At 69.9% G+C, this 16,991-nt stretch overlaps 2 protein-coding genes across 2 annotated transcripts; both read right to left on the reverse strand.

The window, feature by feature from the left end:
* Positions 1 to 1,604: 1,604 nt before the first annotated feature.
* Positions 1,605 to 11,165, reverse strand: CELF3 (CUGBP Elav-like family member 3). Its single transcript, XM_064474976.1, is given in 15 exon segments — positions 1,605 to 1,978; positions 2,091 to 2,223; positions 3,200 to 3,343; positions 3,737 to 3,756; positions 3,758 to 3,836; positions 4,317 to 4,382; positions 4,452 to 4,601; positions 5,073 to 5,091; positions 5,093 to 5,212; positions 5,770 to 5,913; positions 6,418 to 6,497; positions 6,933 to 7,061; positions 7,485 to 7,533; positions 9,151 to 9,233; positions 10,834 to 11,165. Coding segments are annotated over 14 exon segments (1,356 nt in total). The 5' UTR covers positions 10,979 to 11,165; the 3' UTR covers positions 1,605 to 1,978; positions 2,091 to 2,095.
* A 1,628-nt stretch (positions 11,166 to 12,793) lies between these two features.
* On the reverse strand, positions 12,794 to 16,427 carry MRPL9 (mitochondrial ribosomal protein L9). Its single transcript, XM_064474914.1, has 7 exons — positions 16,289 to 16,427; positions 15,686 to 15,845; positions 15,219 to 15,343; positions 14,802 to 14,852; positions 14,434 to 14,535; positions 13,894 to 13,977; positions 12,794 to 13,185 (listed from the first exon to the last, which is right to left on the reverse strand). The coding sequence occupies exons 1-7, from the start codon at positions 16,367 to 16,369 to the stop codon at positions 13,054 to 13,056; spliced, it is 735 nt and encodes a 244-aa protein (XP_064330984.1). The 5' UTR covers positions 16,370 to 16,427; the 3' UTR covers positions 12,794 to 13,053.
* Between the last annotated feature and the right edge of the window lie 564 nt (positions 16,428 to 16,991).

Raw genomic sequence — 16,991 nt, forward strand, 5'->3', positions numbered from 1 at the left:
CCGGGCTGCGGGGTGGGGGGCGATGCCAAGCGGGAGAGGCCGTGCGCAGGCCGAGATCCCACCTGCCCGCCTTTTGGGAGGGGGTTTGGCCGCCCCTCGCCGGGCTGGGAGAGCTCGGGAGAAGCCACGGGGCTCGGACGGGTCTGTGAGGCCGGGATGCAGCCGGCGGAGGGGGCTCGGCGGGTCCCCGGGGGGGGCCTTGGGCCGCCGTGACCGGGACCCTTGTCCTCAGGAGCCCCCGGGGGGGGTTGGGAGGGGTGCGGGGACCCCCCCGCCGGCGCTCATCGGTGGCACGAAAGGGGCAGGTCTCAGCAATAATCCTGCCCGTGACCCTGCTCGAGTTGGAGCCGGTGAAATGTCCCCCCCCCAGCCCTGACTCCGCTGCCATCCACATCTTTAATTTATTTGAGAGAACTCTAATGGTCTTTTCACTGCAGTAGCTTGTATTTTTTATTTGTGAGTCAGAAATGTGAAGAAAAATGGCAAAAAGAAAAAAAAAAACCCTGCAAAAAAGAAGAAAAAGGAAAAAAAAAAGCCCCCCCTCCCTCCCCCAGCTGCGCCCGGTGTTTCATTCCTCGGTCTCTAACCATGCCGGTTGTTTGGTAAAGTCACTTAGTGTAATTAATTGTAACATATTCTTTTAAATAAATTGATTTATTGATGAAACTACTGGGAACTGTGGCCGTGCTCTTTCCCTGCAGGCGCTGGGGCTGATCCTGCCCCCCCCCTCCTGCCCCCGGTACCCCTGGGGGAGGGGAAATGCTTTACAGGCTCTTTTAAGCTTCTTTTTTTTTTTTAACTTATTTTATTTAGACAGAAGAAAAAAAAAAGAGGAAAAAAAAAAATCCAAGAGAAAAAAATTAAATTATCCAAAGTAACCGCAATAAATAGCAAATAAGTTAAGCGGCGGCGTCTCAACCGCAGACGTCAACTCCCAGGGGTCTGCGTCCCCCCCCGCGCTAACGGCCCCGCGCCCCCCACCCCGTCCCACCCCCTAAATCAACTCAGCAGGTACCAAACCCCCCAAAAGGGGGGGAAAGAGAGAGAGACCCGGCCCCCCGCGCCCCCCCAACCACCTTATTTACAGCGGGGAGCGGCGGGTGTAAACGTGGGGCTGGGGGATGCCGGGGGGGGGGGCGGCGGCGGGGCTGGCGGGGGCCGGGCACGGCACCCTTTTGGCTGGTGGGTGCCCGGCGCACCCCGGTTTTGGCCGCTGTGGGTCCAGGCAGAGCCGGAGGCGTCGTGTCCGCCCGGAGCGTCCCCGCGTCCGTCCGGCTGCCGGGGGCGCGTCCCCGCGTCGGCTGCTGCGGGTCGCGGCGGCCCCGCGTGTCCGTGACCGCCTCCGGCCGCCTGGTGCCCGTGGGCGGGGGGGGGTGGGGGGGTGGGGGGTGGGGGGGGAAACTGAGGCAGGTTTGGGGTGGGGGCTGGGGGGGCGAAGCGGGGTGGCAGTGTGTGTCGGGGAGGGGGTCCCGCTGCGCTCTGGCACGGCCACCCAGGGGAGCTGGGAGGGGTGGCGGTGCTGGGGCCGGTACCCCCAACCGCGGGTGTGTGTGTCCCCCCTCCTTGGCGGGGACACCCCCCCCCACCCCCCCCCCCCACCCCCCCCCAGCTTGGAGCTGGTTTTGGTCCTGTTTGGTGAGAAAAAAGCTCCAAGCAGGGTCCCCCCGTGGGGGGGCAGGGCCCTGCGGGGAGCAGGGGGTCTTGGGGGGAGGGGGTGGCTGCCCCCCCCCCAGGGCAGATTGGACCCGGATGCTGGGGGGTGCTGGCACCCAGGGCCCACCCAGCCCTGCCTGGACTGGGATGGACGAGGGGGTCCAGATCGGTCCTGGAGGGGGGGGGGTGTCCATCCTTCCTGAGCATGTGGGGGTCTGTGTCCCCCCCCCAGCAGGACCGAGCCCCCTGCGGGCACCGCTGGGGAGGGGGGGAGCTGCTCTGCAATAGGGGGGCACCCAAGGGTGCTGCTCCAGAGCCTCCAGACCTGGGTGGGGGGGAGAGATGGGGAGGGTGTTAAGCAGAGCTGGGGGGGGGGGGGGGGGGGCAGCAGGGGCTGCCAGCCAAGGTGGGGTCTGGGGGGGTCCCGGGGGGCTCACCAGGCTCAGTACGGCCGGTTGGCATCTTTGGGCCTCTTGAGCTGCACCTTGAGGCGCTTCATCCCGATCTGGAAGCCGTTCATGGCCTGGATGGCCGCCTGGGCGCTGGCCGGGTTGTCAAAGCTCACGAAGCCTGCGGGGACGGCGGGGGACATCGGGGACATCGGCGACGGTGGGGACGGGGGTAGCCACAGCCCGCCCCTGCCTCTGCCCCTCCGCCCCGGGGGGCTCTGCCACGGGGCGCGCTGTCCCCGCGGCACCTGGTGTGGTGTCCCCATGCCCTGGCCATGGTGGCCCTGGCTGTGGTGGCCCTAGTCAAGGTGTCCCCATGCCACAGCCATGATGTCCCCAAGCCCTGGCCATGGTATCCCCAGCTTTGGTGTCCCCGTGCCTTGACCATGGTGTCAAGGGGCGTCCCCATGCCCTTCCACAACGTCCCCATGCCCTGGCCATGGTGTCCCCATGCCCTGGCCGTGGTGGCCCCCGTCAAGGTGTCCCCGTGCCCTGGCCATGGTGGCCCTGGCTGTGGTGGCCCTAGTCAAGGTGTCCCCATGCCACAGCCATGATATCCCCAAGCCCTGGCCGTGGTATCCCCAGCTTTGGTGTCCCCGTGCCTTGACCATGGTGTCAAGGGGGTGTCCCCATGCCCTTCCACAACGTCCCCATGCCCTTCCACAACGTCCCCATGCCCTGGCCATGGTGACCCTGGCTGTGGTGGCCCCCGTCAAGGTGTCCCCGTGCCCTGGCCATGGTATCCCCAGCTTTGGTGTCCCCGTGCCTTGACCATGGTGTCAAGGGGGTGTCCCCATGCCCTTCCACAACGTCCCCATGCCCTGGCCATGGTGGCCCTGGCTGTGGTGGCCCTGGTCAAGGTGTCCCCATGCCCTTCCACAACATCCCCATGCCCTTCCACAACGTCCCCATGCCCTGGCCATGGTGACCCTGGCTGTGGTGGCCCCCGTCAAGGTGTCCCCGTGCCCTGGCCATGGTATCCCCAGCTTTGGTGTCCCCATGCCTTGACCATGGTGTCAAGGGGCGTCCCCATGCCCTTCCACGGCGTCCCCGTGCCCCAGCCGTGGGGTCCCCGTCCCCGGCAGCGGCGGCCCTACCGAAGCACTTGCTCTGGTTGGTGGCGCGGTCCACGAACACCTTGGCGGAGATGACGTTGCCGAAGGGCAGGAACATCTGCAGGATCTCGGTGTCGGCGAACTCCTGGGGCAGGTGGTAGATGAAGATGTTACAGCCCTCGGGGCCTGCGGAGGGAGCGGCGTCACAGCGGGCACGGGGGCACCAGCCCCGCGTTCCCCCCGCCCCAAACCCAGCCCCATGCGGCCGTGGCACCCCAAAACCTGGCCCCATGCACCCACGGGGACCCTGACCCCCTCCATGGGCACCCTGCACCCACAGCCCCATGGGCACCCCCAGACACCCACACTCCCCCCCCACGTCGGGCACCCCCAAACCCCACTGGGGGGAACACCCCAAGAACCCCGATGGGACACCTCCACCCCCCCCCCGCCGATGCCCTGGGGCATCTTGCCCCCCACAGCATGGGGCACCCCAAGCCCAGCACCCTAGAGAGGGTCTCTTTTTGGTGGGGGAGGTCCCAGGGGAGGGGGGGGGGGGGGTCCCCAGGATGTGCTCACCTTCACGTTGCTGCTGCTGGGGGGGGGGGCGGGGGGGCGAGCAGGGGCCCCGGGGGGGCGAAGGCCGGGCTCACCAGCCCGTAGGCTGCCGGGTAGGCGGCTGTGGGGGCGAGACGGGGTCAGCCCAGCCCTGGGGAGGGGGACAGGCACCCACGCACCCCACCCCAATCCCCCAGCAGCCCTCGGCCTGGCCCTTCCCAGTGCCCCCCAAAGCCATGCAACGCCCCCCCCAGTATCTTCAGATGGCCCCCAGTGCCCTCCCAACAGTTCATGGTGCTCCCCAAATCCATGCAGTGTCCCCCCAGTGCCCCCCAGTACCCACCCCAGCCTTCCCCTGAGCCCCAGGTGTCCCTCAATGCCATGCAATGGTCCCCCACTGTTATCCCAGTGCCCCCCCAGTACTAATGAATGCCCCTCCAGTGCTCCCCCGTCCCTCCCAGATGCCCCCAGTGCCCCCCTCCAGTGCCTCCCAGGTGCCCCCAGTATCATCCCAGTACCCACCAGTGCCATTCAATGCCCCCCCGGTACCAAGCAATGCCCCCCAGTGCCCCCCGGCGCCCCCAGTTCCCCAGGGCCAGACCTGTGTAGTGCTGCATGCCGGCGTAGGCTTGCTGCAGGGGGTCCCCGGGGGCGGCGGGGCTCTGGGCTGGGGGCAGAGGGGGCCGTTAGGGGGGGCGGGGGGCGGCAGGGGTGCGGGGGGGTGGGCGGCGGGCACCTGGGAATGGGGGGACCCCGCCGGCGTAGACGGCCTCGGGGGCGGGGGGTCCCGCGGGCTGCGCCGGCACCGGGCTGTAGCCGTTGACGCTCAGCGGGGCGGCGATGGCGGGCACCGGCGTGGCGGCCATGGCCGGTGGCGTGCTGGTTCCTGCGGGGACACACGCGTCACCCCCGCGGGGGCACCGCCTCGCCCTCCTGTGCCCCCCACCCCTCCGAGTCCCCGTCCTTAGGGTCCCTAATCCAGCCACCTCCAGCCCGCAGTGCCACCCTCCCCTGTCCCTGTCCCCTCCCCGGGTACCCCCATCCCTGGTGCCCCCATCTCCCTCTGCCCCCCCTGTGTCCCCGTGTCCCTGCCCCGTGTCCCCCCATCTCCCCTTGCTGCCCCTCTGTTCCCGTTGCCCCCAGCCAGATGTCGCCATCCCCAGTGCCACTGTCATGTCCCCACCCTCAGGTGCCCCATCTCCCAGTGCCACCCCGCCGTGTCCCCCCTCTCTTGGCACCCCCGATGTCCCCCATTCCCAGGTGACCCCGTATCCCATGTCCCCATCGCTGGTGTCCTCCATCCCCGGGTGCCCCCTGCAGCGTCCCCGTCCCCCGCCCCATGCCAGGGGTCACCTACCTGAGGAGGGGGGCAGGGGGGGTGGCGATGAGCCCGTTGGGGTTGACTGTGCCCATGTGCTGCATCTGGACGGCCATGGTGGCCATGGGGCTGAGGTAGGCCGAGTGGGCGGCCACCAGGGCCGCCTGCTGCTGCATCAGCTGCGGGGACAGCGCCTGGCACCGGGCACCGGCCACGGGCCACCAGGCACCCCCCGGAGCAGTGACCCCCACCCCGCCGAGGGGGACCCTCACGGCCCCACGGCTGCCGCCCCATTGCCCGGCACCCCAACGCCACCATCCTGGGCGGTGGAGATCCGTCATCTCCCCGGGGCTGTCACCCCCATACTCGTCACCCCATCCGGGAGCAAGGAGCCCCACCAGCTCCCCACACTCATCACCCCGACAGCCGTCGCCCACCGCCCCTATCCTGGGCCACGGGGTCCGTCAGCTCCCCCTGCCCATCACCCCATGCCCCCATCCTGGACGATGGGGTCGCTCACCCTCCCGCTGTCACCCCAGGGTCCCCATTCTGGACCACAGGGTCCATCATCTTCCAGTGGCCATCACCCATCACCCCAACACCCATCGCCCCCATCCACAATCAACGGGATCCACCACCCCATCCACAGCGAAGGGGGTCCGTCATCTCCCACTGTCCCTCACCAGACCCCTGTCACCCCACGACCACCCCCTCGGCCCCCCCGCGCCCACCCTACCGCCTGCGTGTAGGCGCTGTAGGCCCCGAACTGGAGGGCGATGGGGCTGAACATGCCCAGCTGGCTGGCGACCTGCTGCATCCGCCGCAGGCCCCGCTCCTTCTCCGTGTCCGCAAACTTCACCACGAGGCTGGAGGAGGCGCCCTGCGAGGGGACGCGGCGTCACCCCGCGGGTGGGACCCCAGGGTGCTGCAGGGTGGGGATGGTGGCGGAGGTGGTGGTGGGGTGATGAAGAAGGAGATGATGAAGAAAGGGATGATGGTGTGGACGGTGGTGGGGATGATGGCGAGGCTGGTGATGGGGATGAGGGAGATGATGGGGATGATGATGGTGGGGATGGTGACAGGGATGATGGGGGCTGATAATGGGGATGGTGGTGGGGATGGAGCAATGATGGAGATGATGGTGGAGACGGTGGTGAGGATGGTGGTGGGGCTGATGACAGCGATGATGGCGGGATGATGGTGAGGGTGGTGACAGGGATGATGGTGGTGGAGATGATGCTAGGGATGATGACGGTGGGGAGGTACTGGGGCTGGTGGCGGGACGATGTTGATGGGAACGGGGACGACGGTGGGGATGATGATGGGGACAGTGGCGAGGATGATGATGGTGGGGTGATGGGGACGATGGCCATGCCCGTCTCACCGGCAGGGTGCGGCTCCCGTGGAGGGCGGCGATGGCGGCCTGGGCCTCCGCGTGGCTCTGGAACTTGACGAAGGCGCAGCCTGGGGACAGCAGGTCAGCGCCGGCACAGGGACGGGGGGGCACCCACCTCCCCCCAGGGGCACCCCCCCCCCTCCAGGGGCACTCCTCCCTGCCATGGGGGACCAGGGCACCCCCTCCCCCCAGCCCGCTCCCTCACCATGGCACCCAGGGCCCCTGAGTAGGGTGCCTGGGGATGGGGACAAGTGTCATCGTGTGAGGTGACCTGAGCCCCCTCCTCACCCTGTGGACACCCCCCCATCACACCACCCACCCCATGGGCCACCCCCCTTGACCCCTCTCCAGCCCCTCCTCCACAGACCCTGTTAGTCCCATCCCTGTCCAGTGCCCCCAGTTCACATCCCTGCCCCACGGTTCCCCTCCTCCCCACCTAATGGAGCCCTCAGGGACCCCGAGGCCCCCCCAGCCCTGGGGTCCCCCCACACAAGCCCCCCCACCTTTGCTGGTGCCGTCGGGCCCGCGCAGCACCGTGCACTCGTCGATGGTGCCGAAGGGCTCGAACATCTTGCGCACGTCCTCGTCCGCCTGCTGCTTGCTCAGCATCCCCACGAAGAGCTTGCGGTCCTCTGCGGGGACGGGGGGCAGCACGGGGACACCGGCGTGGGGACCCACACACACACACAGGGATGGGGCAACACACCCCCTCCCCGGGAACGGGACACACACACACACACACCCCCGGGGACACCGTGATGGGCTGGGACCCAGGGACAGGGATATGGGGACACAGATGGGCTGGGACCCCTGGGAATGGGGACACCCCACCGAGCTGGCGGGGGAATGGGGACATGGTGGGGGGACAGGGGTGGGGAACACCCCGCCCTGGGGACAGACCTTGGGATGGGGATGGGGTGGTGACACCCCACCCAGGTGACTCCCGTCCTGGGGATGGGGGTGGCCCTGGGGTCTCGGGGGTGGTTTGGGGACACAGGGGTTGGGGACGGGGCCATGGGGGATGGGGGGGATGCAGGGTTTTGGGGTGCTGGTACCTCCTCGGCTCTCACTGTCCGCCGGCTTCACCTGGATGGGCCGGTTCATCTGGGGGGACGGAAGGGGGGGGATGGGGACACAGCCCCCCCACACACACACCCCCTCCCCCGAGGGACCCAGGCGTCCGGCACCTCCCCTCCTCCCCCCCCACGGGGACCCAGGCGTCCGGCCGGGCACCCCCACACGCCGTAGGTGCACGGATCCACCCCCACACACACCCAGCACCCCTCAGCACCCCAAAGATGCTCCCGTCGCCATGGCAACCCCAGCCCTGCATCCCGTTACCCGGCAACGGGTGCCGCGGCCACCACCATGGGGGGGCCCGAAGTGCCCCAAAGATGCGCTGATGAGCACCCACCCCCCGTTAATTGGGGGTATGAGCCCACGCCCCCCCCCCCCCCCCCCCCCCAGCCCCGTAACCCCCCGAGACCGGGAGGGGGGAGGGCGCAGATGCCCGGTAACCATGGCAACGGCAGAATATGCTCCATGGCAACCGCCTACTCATCCCCAATTTACCCATCCCCGTTGCCCGGCAACGCCGCTGACATCATCAGCGCTCGCTATAAACAATGACGGGGATGGGGGGGGGAGAGGGGGGGGATGGAGATTTGGGGGGGGCCGGGGAAGGGGGAGACCCCCAGGCCTGCCGTGAAGCCGCCCCCCAACCCGGGATGGGGCCGTGCCGAGGGGGGGGATGCGAGGTGGGGGGTGGGGGGGGGGTGGGGGTGTCGCCGTTCCCCACACCGGGGGGCTGCGGGGAGGGGGGGGGGGCGGGGGTTGGTTTCAGCCCCAGGTGACCCCAGGCGGCCCCTTTCCCCCGCCGAAAGCGAAGGTGGCCCCAACCCCCCTTGCCCCAGATGGTGCTGGAAATGCCCCCCCCGGGGGGCACTAATCCCCCCTAATCCCCCGCGGGGCCGGGATCAGCCCCGGCCGGGGGGGCACCGGGCCCCCAACACCCCACATTGCCCCGGGACCCCCCCCCAGCATCGTCCCCCCATCCCGAGGCCTGGGGGGGGGCGGGGCCGGGGGGGGGTCCTGCCCCTGTCCCCCACCCGGGGCGGCGGGGCAGCTGTCGGGGCGGTGCCGCCCCTAATCCCCCCCCCCCGACCCCCCCGCCAAATCCCCCCCCGGGATTTACGGCCCCCAAATCCCCGGATTATCCCGGCGAAGCCAAATCTCCCCCGGGGCCAGCGGGACACGCGCAGCCCGGCCGTGGGGGGGGGGGCACCGACCCCCACCCCCACCCCCGGGGACCCCCAAATTGCCCCCACCCCCCCGGACCCCACCCCCAAACCATCCCCACGAGGCCTCGGCCACCCGTGTCCCCCAGCAACCACGATGGAGGGGTGGGACCTGGGTGCTGGGACCCCCCCCCCTCCCCCCGCCACCCCAGCTGCAATGGGGGGCGGGGGGCACCCGGACGCCTGGGCTCCCCCCCGCCCCCCCCCGGCTTTGTTAGCTCAGCTGCCCGGTGCCCGCCGCTCGCCTGGCAACGCTTCGTTAGCGCCGGCCTTCGTTAGCGCCCACCCGCCCCCCCGGCAGATGTTGGTGGGGTGTGTCGTGTCTCCCCCCCTCACCTCCCCCACCCAAAGGTCGCGGCTGCCGGGGCCCTGGCGGGGGGGGTGGGTGTCAGGGTGGGGGGGGGGTCCCCGCGCCCCCACTCACCCCCGGGAGGGTTTTCTGCTCGTGCAGGGCGCTCTGCGCCTTCAGGGCCGACTCGCGGGCGCAGTAGGTCAGGAAGGCGCATCCTGGGGGGGCGAGAGGGGTTGGGGGCGCTGGGGGGGGGTGCGGGGGTCCCACACCCAGAGCCCCGCAGAGCACCCAGAGCCCCTGTGGCACCCAGCCCCCCTATAGCACCCAGCCCCCATGTGTCCCCCCCAGCACCCAGCCCCGCCATAGCACCCAAACCCCCTATAACACCCAGCCTCCCGCCCCCCCCACAGCCTCCCTATAGCACCCAGTCCCCCATTTTGGGGCGGTGCCACCCCTGAGGACCCTCAGGCAGGGGAAAGGGACGGGTCCCCAGCCCCCCCCAGTGTGGGGCAGCCTCAGCACGGTGGGGGGGAGGGGAAGGGAGCACCCTGTGTCCCACTCCAGCCCGGGGGGTGCCCGGCACCCTGGGGCAGCGGCCCCGAAACCCCCCCGGTGCCGCTGTTTGTTGGGTGCCCATCACCCCGGCCTCGGGCCTGCACCTGCCTCGGCCTGTCCTGGGGCACAGTCGGTGCCGGGGGGCTCCAGCCCCCACCCTGCTGCCAGGGGAGGGGGTCAGGCGTTGGGGGGGGTCCCTGCCTCGGACAGCCCCCGCCGTGGGTAGCACAGCCCTGTCGCTGCCGCACACCCCACGGCCGTGGTACCCCGCACACAACCACCACACACCCTCAGCCATCACACCCCACGCACAACCACCGTGCACCCCCAGCCATCGCACACACCCCCCAGCCATCACACCCCACGCACAACCACCACACACACACACAACCGCCCCCCCGCCCCCGGCACCCCATCTCCCCCCACAGCCATCACAGCCACAGCCCACACCCGTCACCCAGCACTGCAAACACCCACCCACACAACACCCTGTGCTGGCACAGCCGCTCACGGCCACCCCCCCCACACCCGCACAGTCGGGCGTCACCTGTGCAAACACCCACACAACACCCGGACACAACACCCCCACCCACCCAACACCCTGACATGACACCCCACACCCAACACCCACACAGCCGCCACTGGCACAACAGCCCCGACACGCACGGCTGCACAACCGCCACCCTGGTACACCCCACACCCCAACACCCGACACGGGCTGTAGCCGGTGGCTGGGACTAAGCCAGCACCCAGGGCTGGGCTGGGGTGTCGAGGGCTGTACATGGGGCTGTACTCGCGGCCTGCGGCTGTACATGGGGCTGTACCCGCGGCCTGCGGCTGTAGGGTGAGCTGGGTTGGTGCTCAGGGCCTCCGGCTGTCCGTGGGGCTGTGCCCGGTGCCGGGGGCTGTGCATGGGGCTGTTCCTGCTGCTCGGGGCTGTTCCTGGTCACCGGTACCGGGGGCTGTTTGTGGGGCCGTTCCCGGTACCAGGGGCTGTTCGTGGGGCCGTTCCCGGTACCGGAGGCTGTTCATGGGGCCGCTCCCGGTAGCAGGGGCCGTTCCGGGAGCTGTTCCCGGTACCGGAGGCTGTTCACGGGGCCGCTCCCGGTAGCGGGGGCCGTTCAGGGAGCTGCTCCCGGGGGCAGGGGCCGATCCCGGGGCCCGCGGCTGTGCCCCGCTCCCGCCCGCCGGGGCCGGGGCCGGGGCCGGGGCCGGGGCCGGTGGCGGCGCCGGTGGCGGTGCCGGTGGCGGCGGCCCTACCTTTGTGCATGCCGGTGTACTTGTCCTTGATGACGGTGAGCTCGTAGATCTTGCCGAACTGCTCGAAGATGGGTTTGAGGTCCTTCTCCTCCAGGTGCCGCGGGATCTGCCCCACGAAGAGTTTGATGGCGTCGGGCTCCTTCATGGGGCCGCCGGGGGGGGGCCGGGCCCCGGGGCCGCTCCCGCTGCTCGCCGCGGCTCCCGGTATCGCCGCCGCGCTCGCTCGGTGCCTCTGCCGCCGCCCGGGGCTCGGCCGCCGGTGCCCGGTGCCCGGTGCCCGGTGCCCGGTGCCCGGTGCCGGCCCGGCCGCGGCGCACACAAAGGACGAGGCGGCCCCGGGGCTCGGCTCGGCTCCGGGGACGGGGCGCGGCGGGGCGGGGGCAGCTCAGCCCGGGGGGCGGCGCTCCCGGCGCTCCCGGTAGGGCCCGCCGCGCTCCCGACGGGGCCTCCCGGGCGGCGGACCCCGAACCGCGGCGGCTGCCGGCAGCGCCCGGTACCGCCCGATGGCCGCCCCGGTGCCCACCGGGGGATGTGGAGGGGGGGGGGGGGGGGGGCGCTCCCGGTACCGGGAGGGGGGAGGGCTCAGCGCCCGGCCCGGCCCATGGCGGCCGCACCGGCCGCGCACCCCGAGAGCCCCGGTGGCGGCGGAGCCCCGCTGCGCCCCCGGCACCGGCACCGGTACCGGTATCCGGGCGGTCCCGATCCCGTTGAGCCGCTTTTCTTCCCCGGCCGGTGCCGCCCCGCCCCGCCCCGCCCGGCGCTGATGTCAGCGCGGCTCCGGGCTCCGGGCTCCGGTGGCCGCGGGGGACCGCGTCCGTGTGCGTGTGCAGCGGGCAGCGCTCACGCGTGTGCGGGCGGGCGGGTTGTGCGCGCACGCGTGTCCGTGCGGGCACGCGGCGCAGGGGGGAGTCCGTGTGTCCGTCCCCGCGTGTCCCCGTGTCCGTCTGCCGCTCCCCCGCCCCACCCCCACGCCGCTGTCCTCGGTGCTGAGCTGCAGGCGCCGGGGCGGGCACGGCCCCACGGACGCGCGCCCACGGACACGGTGCGCACCAGGGACCCCCCCCCCCCGTGTCACCCCCCACCGCACACACGCCCGCCCCCCCCCACGCCGTTGTCATGGCGACGGGCCGCTCCGGCCACAGCCAAAATGGCGTCGCCGCAACCGCCGCCGCGTCCCCACCCGGTACCGCGGGGTCCGTGGGGTGGGGGGGGGCAGCGGTACACGCACCCACGGGGGTACGCGGGGTGTGCGTGTGTGGGCGTGGTGACCCCCTCCGTGGGGGGGCGGCTCCGGGCGACACCCCACAGCGCTCAGGTATTGGGGGGGGGGGGCACAGGGTGGGGCCTGCCGTGGGGTAACCCACTGGTGACAGTGTCGCCCCCCCCAGCCCACGCTCCGCCTGAGCAGCGAGAGGTACCTGCGGGAGCACCCCGAGACCCGGCTGCTGCTGCGGGGCTTCCTCAGGTGGGACACCTCCCCCCGCCCCGCCCTGAAAAATTCCACAAAAACACCTTAATTAGTGTAAAAAAAAAAAATACCCATTTTCCACCGTGGGAAACCACACGAAAATGGCCCCTTTCCCCTCAAAACCCTGCGACCCCAACCCCTCCACCCCCCTTCCAGGGAGCTGCTGCTCCAGCGCCCGGCTGACGTCCTAGAGTTCGCCGCAGGTGAGTGGGGGGACCCGGGGGGGCCCCTCGGCCCCGGTGGGGGCCCAGGGGGGTCCCAGCCGCCCGCTCACCCCTCTGCCCCCCCAGGGTACTTCACCCAGCCGGAGCTGCCGGGCCGCATCCAGGAGGAGCTGGGGAAGCCGGGAGCGGCGCCCTGAGGGGGGGCACGGGGGGGGTCTCACCCCAATAACAGGCCCGGGGGGGCAGGAGTCTGTGCCAGGGGAGGGTTGGGGGAGCTGGAACCCCCCCTCCCTCCACTGTCCCACCTCCCCAGGAGAGGACACCCACCTGCCCCAAGCCCTTTATTTGCTGGCAGGGAGGGGGGGTGGGATGCAGGAACCCCCCCAAATCCATTCCAGTGACGACCCCCCCCCCCATTCCCCCAGTGCCAAACCTGCACTGGGGACACACCAAGACCCTAGAGGGAGGCTGGGGGTCCCGGGGGGGGCATCAGGAGTCTATGGGGGAGGGTGGGCACCCTGGGGGGAAAGTCAGGGGTCCCGGGGGTGGTGTCGGGGGTTTGGGGGGGCTGGCGGGGCCCCCCCAGGCTCAGAGAAGCGCTTCCCTCTGCGCCGCCAGCTGGGCCTGCTGCTGGGCCAGCCAGTGCTTGTAGCGCTTGGTCTTGGGCCGCAGGAACTTCACCACGTCCATGGGCACCCGGACGGTCTCCAGCCCGTTCACCTGCGGCAGGGGAGGGGGGCGGTCACGGCCAGCGAACCCCCCATGTCCCCCTCTGCGTCACCCCACGCCCCCTGGGGAGGGGGGAGCGCTGCTGCGCTTCGGCTGGCGGCTGCTCTCCCTTCTCTTCCCCCCACCCTGCACCCACGGAGGCTCCGTCCCCAAATCCCGGTGGGATCCAGGCTCGGGGAGGAGCAGGGGAAGGCGGGAGGGGAGCGGGAGGGGAGCGGGGTGCCCTGGCCCCTTCCCTTCCCCGCTCGCTGCGGGAGCGCAGCCCCGCGGAACCGAGCAGGAGCCTCTGCCGAGGAGCCCGGCGGGGATGACACGGATTCGGAGCTGCGGGAGGCGGTTTCGGAGCCGGCCCCGCTCCCCGGAGGGGCCGGGAAGGACAAAAGATGAATGGCGGCGGGCGAGGAGACGCTCCCGTCTATCTAGGTCGCAGCGATGGGGGGTTTTTTGCTGTGTGGTTTTTTTGGTGTTTTTTGTTTGTTTTTTTTTTTTAAAATAAAGTGTTTCCGCTCCTCGCACCCGCACCAGGGCTCCGGCTGTGGCTGGTGCGGGCACAGGGGCGAGGCCGCTGGTGTCGGACCCCCGCGGGAGGTGGGGAGGGGTGGTGCCGGCTGGAGGGGTGCAGAAGGGGACCCGAGGCGCTGGGGGGGGGGGCCACGCTCGCAGGGGAGGGGGTGGGACATGGAAGGGCCGCTCGCTCACCGTCACGTCGCACCAGTACTCGCCCCACCTGGTGATGGGCTCCTCCGGCAGCTTCAGCGCGTGGGGGGGCACGAAAACCCGCAGCTGAGGAACAAAAGGAGGGCCGGGAGTGAAGGCGGGGGAGCGGGGGCAGCCCCCGGCGAGCCCCCCCGGCTCCCCAGCCCTTACGGACCGCCAGCATGGCGAGGGCAGAGCTGCCGCGGCGCCCGCGGGGGCTCCCCGGCTCCTGCCGCGCCGCAGGAGGGAAGGTGGCCTCACCTCCCCGTTTATCATCTTCCTTTCTTAATCCCTTTAAGGCCTTAAACTCTCGGCTGAGCTGCTCTCGGCACGCGCCTCGGCTGAGCCCTGAACCAGCCGCGGACACGCCGCTGGCTCCTGAAACCTGACCTAAACCCCTTTGGTGACATCCCCCCACCCGGGATTTGGGCCCCCACGACCGACTCCTGCGGCCCCGTGCGCACACGGGAGCTCCCGGCGCTGGCAAAGAGCTCCCACCCGGCGCGGAGCCGACGCCAGGCAACGCTGGCGAGAACCACTCACGTTCTTGAGGAAGTGGCGAGCGACGATTTCGTTGTTCAGCTCCCACTTGACGTTGTTTTTCATGCCCACCTCGAGGCGGCAGCTCTTGAGGAACCTGATGGTCTGGAAAGGTGGGGAGGAAGGTGTCGGGGAGCGGAGGGGAGAACGCCGCGCTCCTGACGCTCCGGGTGGGAAGTCGGTGAGGTCCCGAGGGGCTTGGGCAAGCGAGCAGGGGGTGCTGGGGTACAGGGCTGCCCCGGCCCCCAGCCCGGCACTGGCAAGCACACAGGTGTAGGCAGCTGCCTGGGTCCAGGCGCAGCCGGAGGGAGGGTCCCCGGCACCCGGCCAAGGCTTTGCGCTTTTAGAGCCGCCGGTGCCCCTCTGCTCACCTTCTCCCCGCTCTGGGTTTGGAGCGCCTCCAGCTTCCCCTCTTGGCGCAGCTGCAAGGAAAAGATCGAGGGGAATAAATGAAAGGCAGGCTCGGCAACGCCACGTGCCGGGCAGCCTGCCTGCACGCTGCCGGGGGAAGGCAGAGGCCTGGAGGGCTCTCCTGTCACTGCGCACCCTTTGGCGCCCTGCAAAGGGATTTATTACCAAGCGGGGCTCATCTTGCGACCGTATTTTGGTGATCTCACCCCACAAAACCGCAGACACGTGGGTGGAGGGAGACAGGAATGACCCCAAAGACCAACCGACCCTTTTAAACCAAAATCTCTGCTCCTTCTTCAAGACCTCCTGATTTCAAAGCGCAGACAGGCCAAAAATGCCCTGGCTGGGCTTGGAGAATCCCCTTCGTGCCGACTCACCTTCTTCTCCTCCTCAAACATCTTTTTGTTCTCCGGCGACGCGTAGACAGCCAGCCCCTGGGGCAGGAGCTTGTTACGACCCACGCTTTTCTTCACTCTGACCACATCTCCCCGGCTCCCCAAATCTGCGAGGAGAGGGGCGAGAGGAGACGTTAGCGAGGCGTGTGCTGGTGAGGTGCCAGCCCCACAGCAGCTCTGAGGTTCCATCTGACAGGGGTTTAAAAACTGAAAGACCCAAGTTTTAACTACCCACTTTAAAAATGCCATAGAATTGTTGCTTTCAGGGCTCTGCAACCCTAAATCATCCCGCAGCCTGAGGGATGAATCCCTGCTGCCACTAGATAATTGGAAACAGGAACTAACTGGGGAGGATCCTGCCTCTCCCCTACGCAGGCGAGGGCAAAACGGGGCAGAAACCGAATTCAGCCCTGCTGCAGGCAGGCAGACGCCTGTGCAAAGGGACGTACCCTCCACCGACTGGGTGAGGATCAGCTCCAGATCCCCCTTGGGCAGGTGCTTGGTGTCCTCCAGCAGCCTGTAGACACGGTGCCTCCGGGGGTGCAGGCGGGGCTGCTTCCCCTCTTTGCTGAGCGGGACCTGCCACCATCGCTCCACCACCACCGTCCCCTGTCCCAGGAGAGAGGGGTGAGCCCAGAGGCCAGTAACCGGGGGCTTCCCGGTTACTCCGTCCCGCGGCGAGAGGAAAACACCCCCCACACCCCCTGCAGAGGCCACGGTCACCGCAGCTGTCCCCAGGTGATGCAAGAGCCACCTCTCCCACTGGGACAAGGTGGCTGCCCCCTCAGGCACCCCACAACATCCCCCCTCAGCCCCCCCAGTACTTTATTAAACGCTTGCTACACCATATACTCTGTTCCCCCCACGGCCCCCTAGATGCTCCCAGCGCCCCAATGCAAACCCCCTGCCCACTACCCCGCCCCCTCCGCGCTCCCCAGCCCCCCATCTCCCCTCACGGACACCCCCGGACCCGACCCCCCGCCGAGCACCCAGGGACCCAGCGAGCTCCCGGCAGCCCCCAAGACACCCGTTGCCGCCTCCCCGGCCCTCACCCGGCTGTGGCTGAGGCTCAGGGCCCGGCTCGCCGCCCGCACCAGGAGGCCACAGCCCCCCGCCGCCCCCCGGCCCAACATGGCCGCCCCCGTCAGAGGACCCCGCCGGGGCTGCCAGCGGTGCGCATGCGCAGGATCCCCCCCGTGTGCCCGCGATGCGCATGCGCTTAAGGATCCCCGTGCCAGGCCCACCTGCAACGCGCATGCGCAGGATCGCTCCATGCCAGGCCTGCCCGCAGCGCGCATGTGCAATATTGTCCCACGGGGGCCGGTCGCCGGTGGCCACGGACCCGCCGCTCCCAGTTAGACACCAGTGCCGCCCGACTCCCTGCCCTTCCCCGGTACCCCAGACCCCACCCCGGGCTCCCGCTTTTCCCCTAAACGAGGGCCCCCCAACCCCAGTGCGGCCCTGACTGGTCCCAGTTCACTGACCGGCACCCACCAGCCGCCCCTCCCCAGAGCTGGGAACCCCCCTCGGGACGCGGGAGCCCCCCGGCTGCCAGGAAGGCGGCGATCTCGCCCCGGGAGAGCAGGGCCCCGGGCAGGGATGGGGGACCCCCGGCTGGTCCCAGGTACCAGGCTCCAGCAGCTCTTCCTTGTCGCTGTCAAACCGGGGCGAGAACAGCCCAGGGGGTGCGGGGACCCGGCCACCGGGACGGGGTGCGCCCGGGGCAGGACAACACGCGACCGGTAACGGGAGGGG

This window comes from Phalacrocorax carbo, chromosome 28 (assembly GCF_963921805.1).
Source record: "Phalacrocorax carbo chromosome 28, bPhaCar2.1, whole genome shotgun sequence".
In the NCBI taxonomy this organism is placed as follows: Eukaryota; Metazoa; Chordata; class Aves; order Suliformes; family Phalacrocoracidae; genus Phalacrocorax; species Phalacrocorax carbo.

Excerpts from the sequence above, each read along its gene's own strand:
- MRPL9 (XM_064474914.1), bottom strand. The coding sequence starts at position 16,369 with ATGTTGGGCCGGGGGGCGGCGGGGGGCTGTGGCCTCCTGGTGCGGGCG. Across the intron at positions 14,853-15,218 it reads TGTTTGAGGAGGAGAAGAAG|CTGCGCCAAGAGGGGAAGCT; the intron begins GTGAGTCGGCAC and ends TTTTCCTTGCAG. Across the intron at positions 14,536-14,801 it reads AAACCCAGAGCGGGGAGAAG|ACCATCAGGTTCCTCAAGAG; the intron begins GTGAGCAGAGGG and ends CCACCTTTCCAG.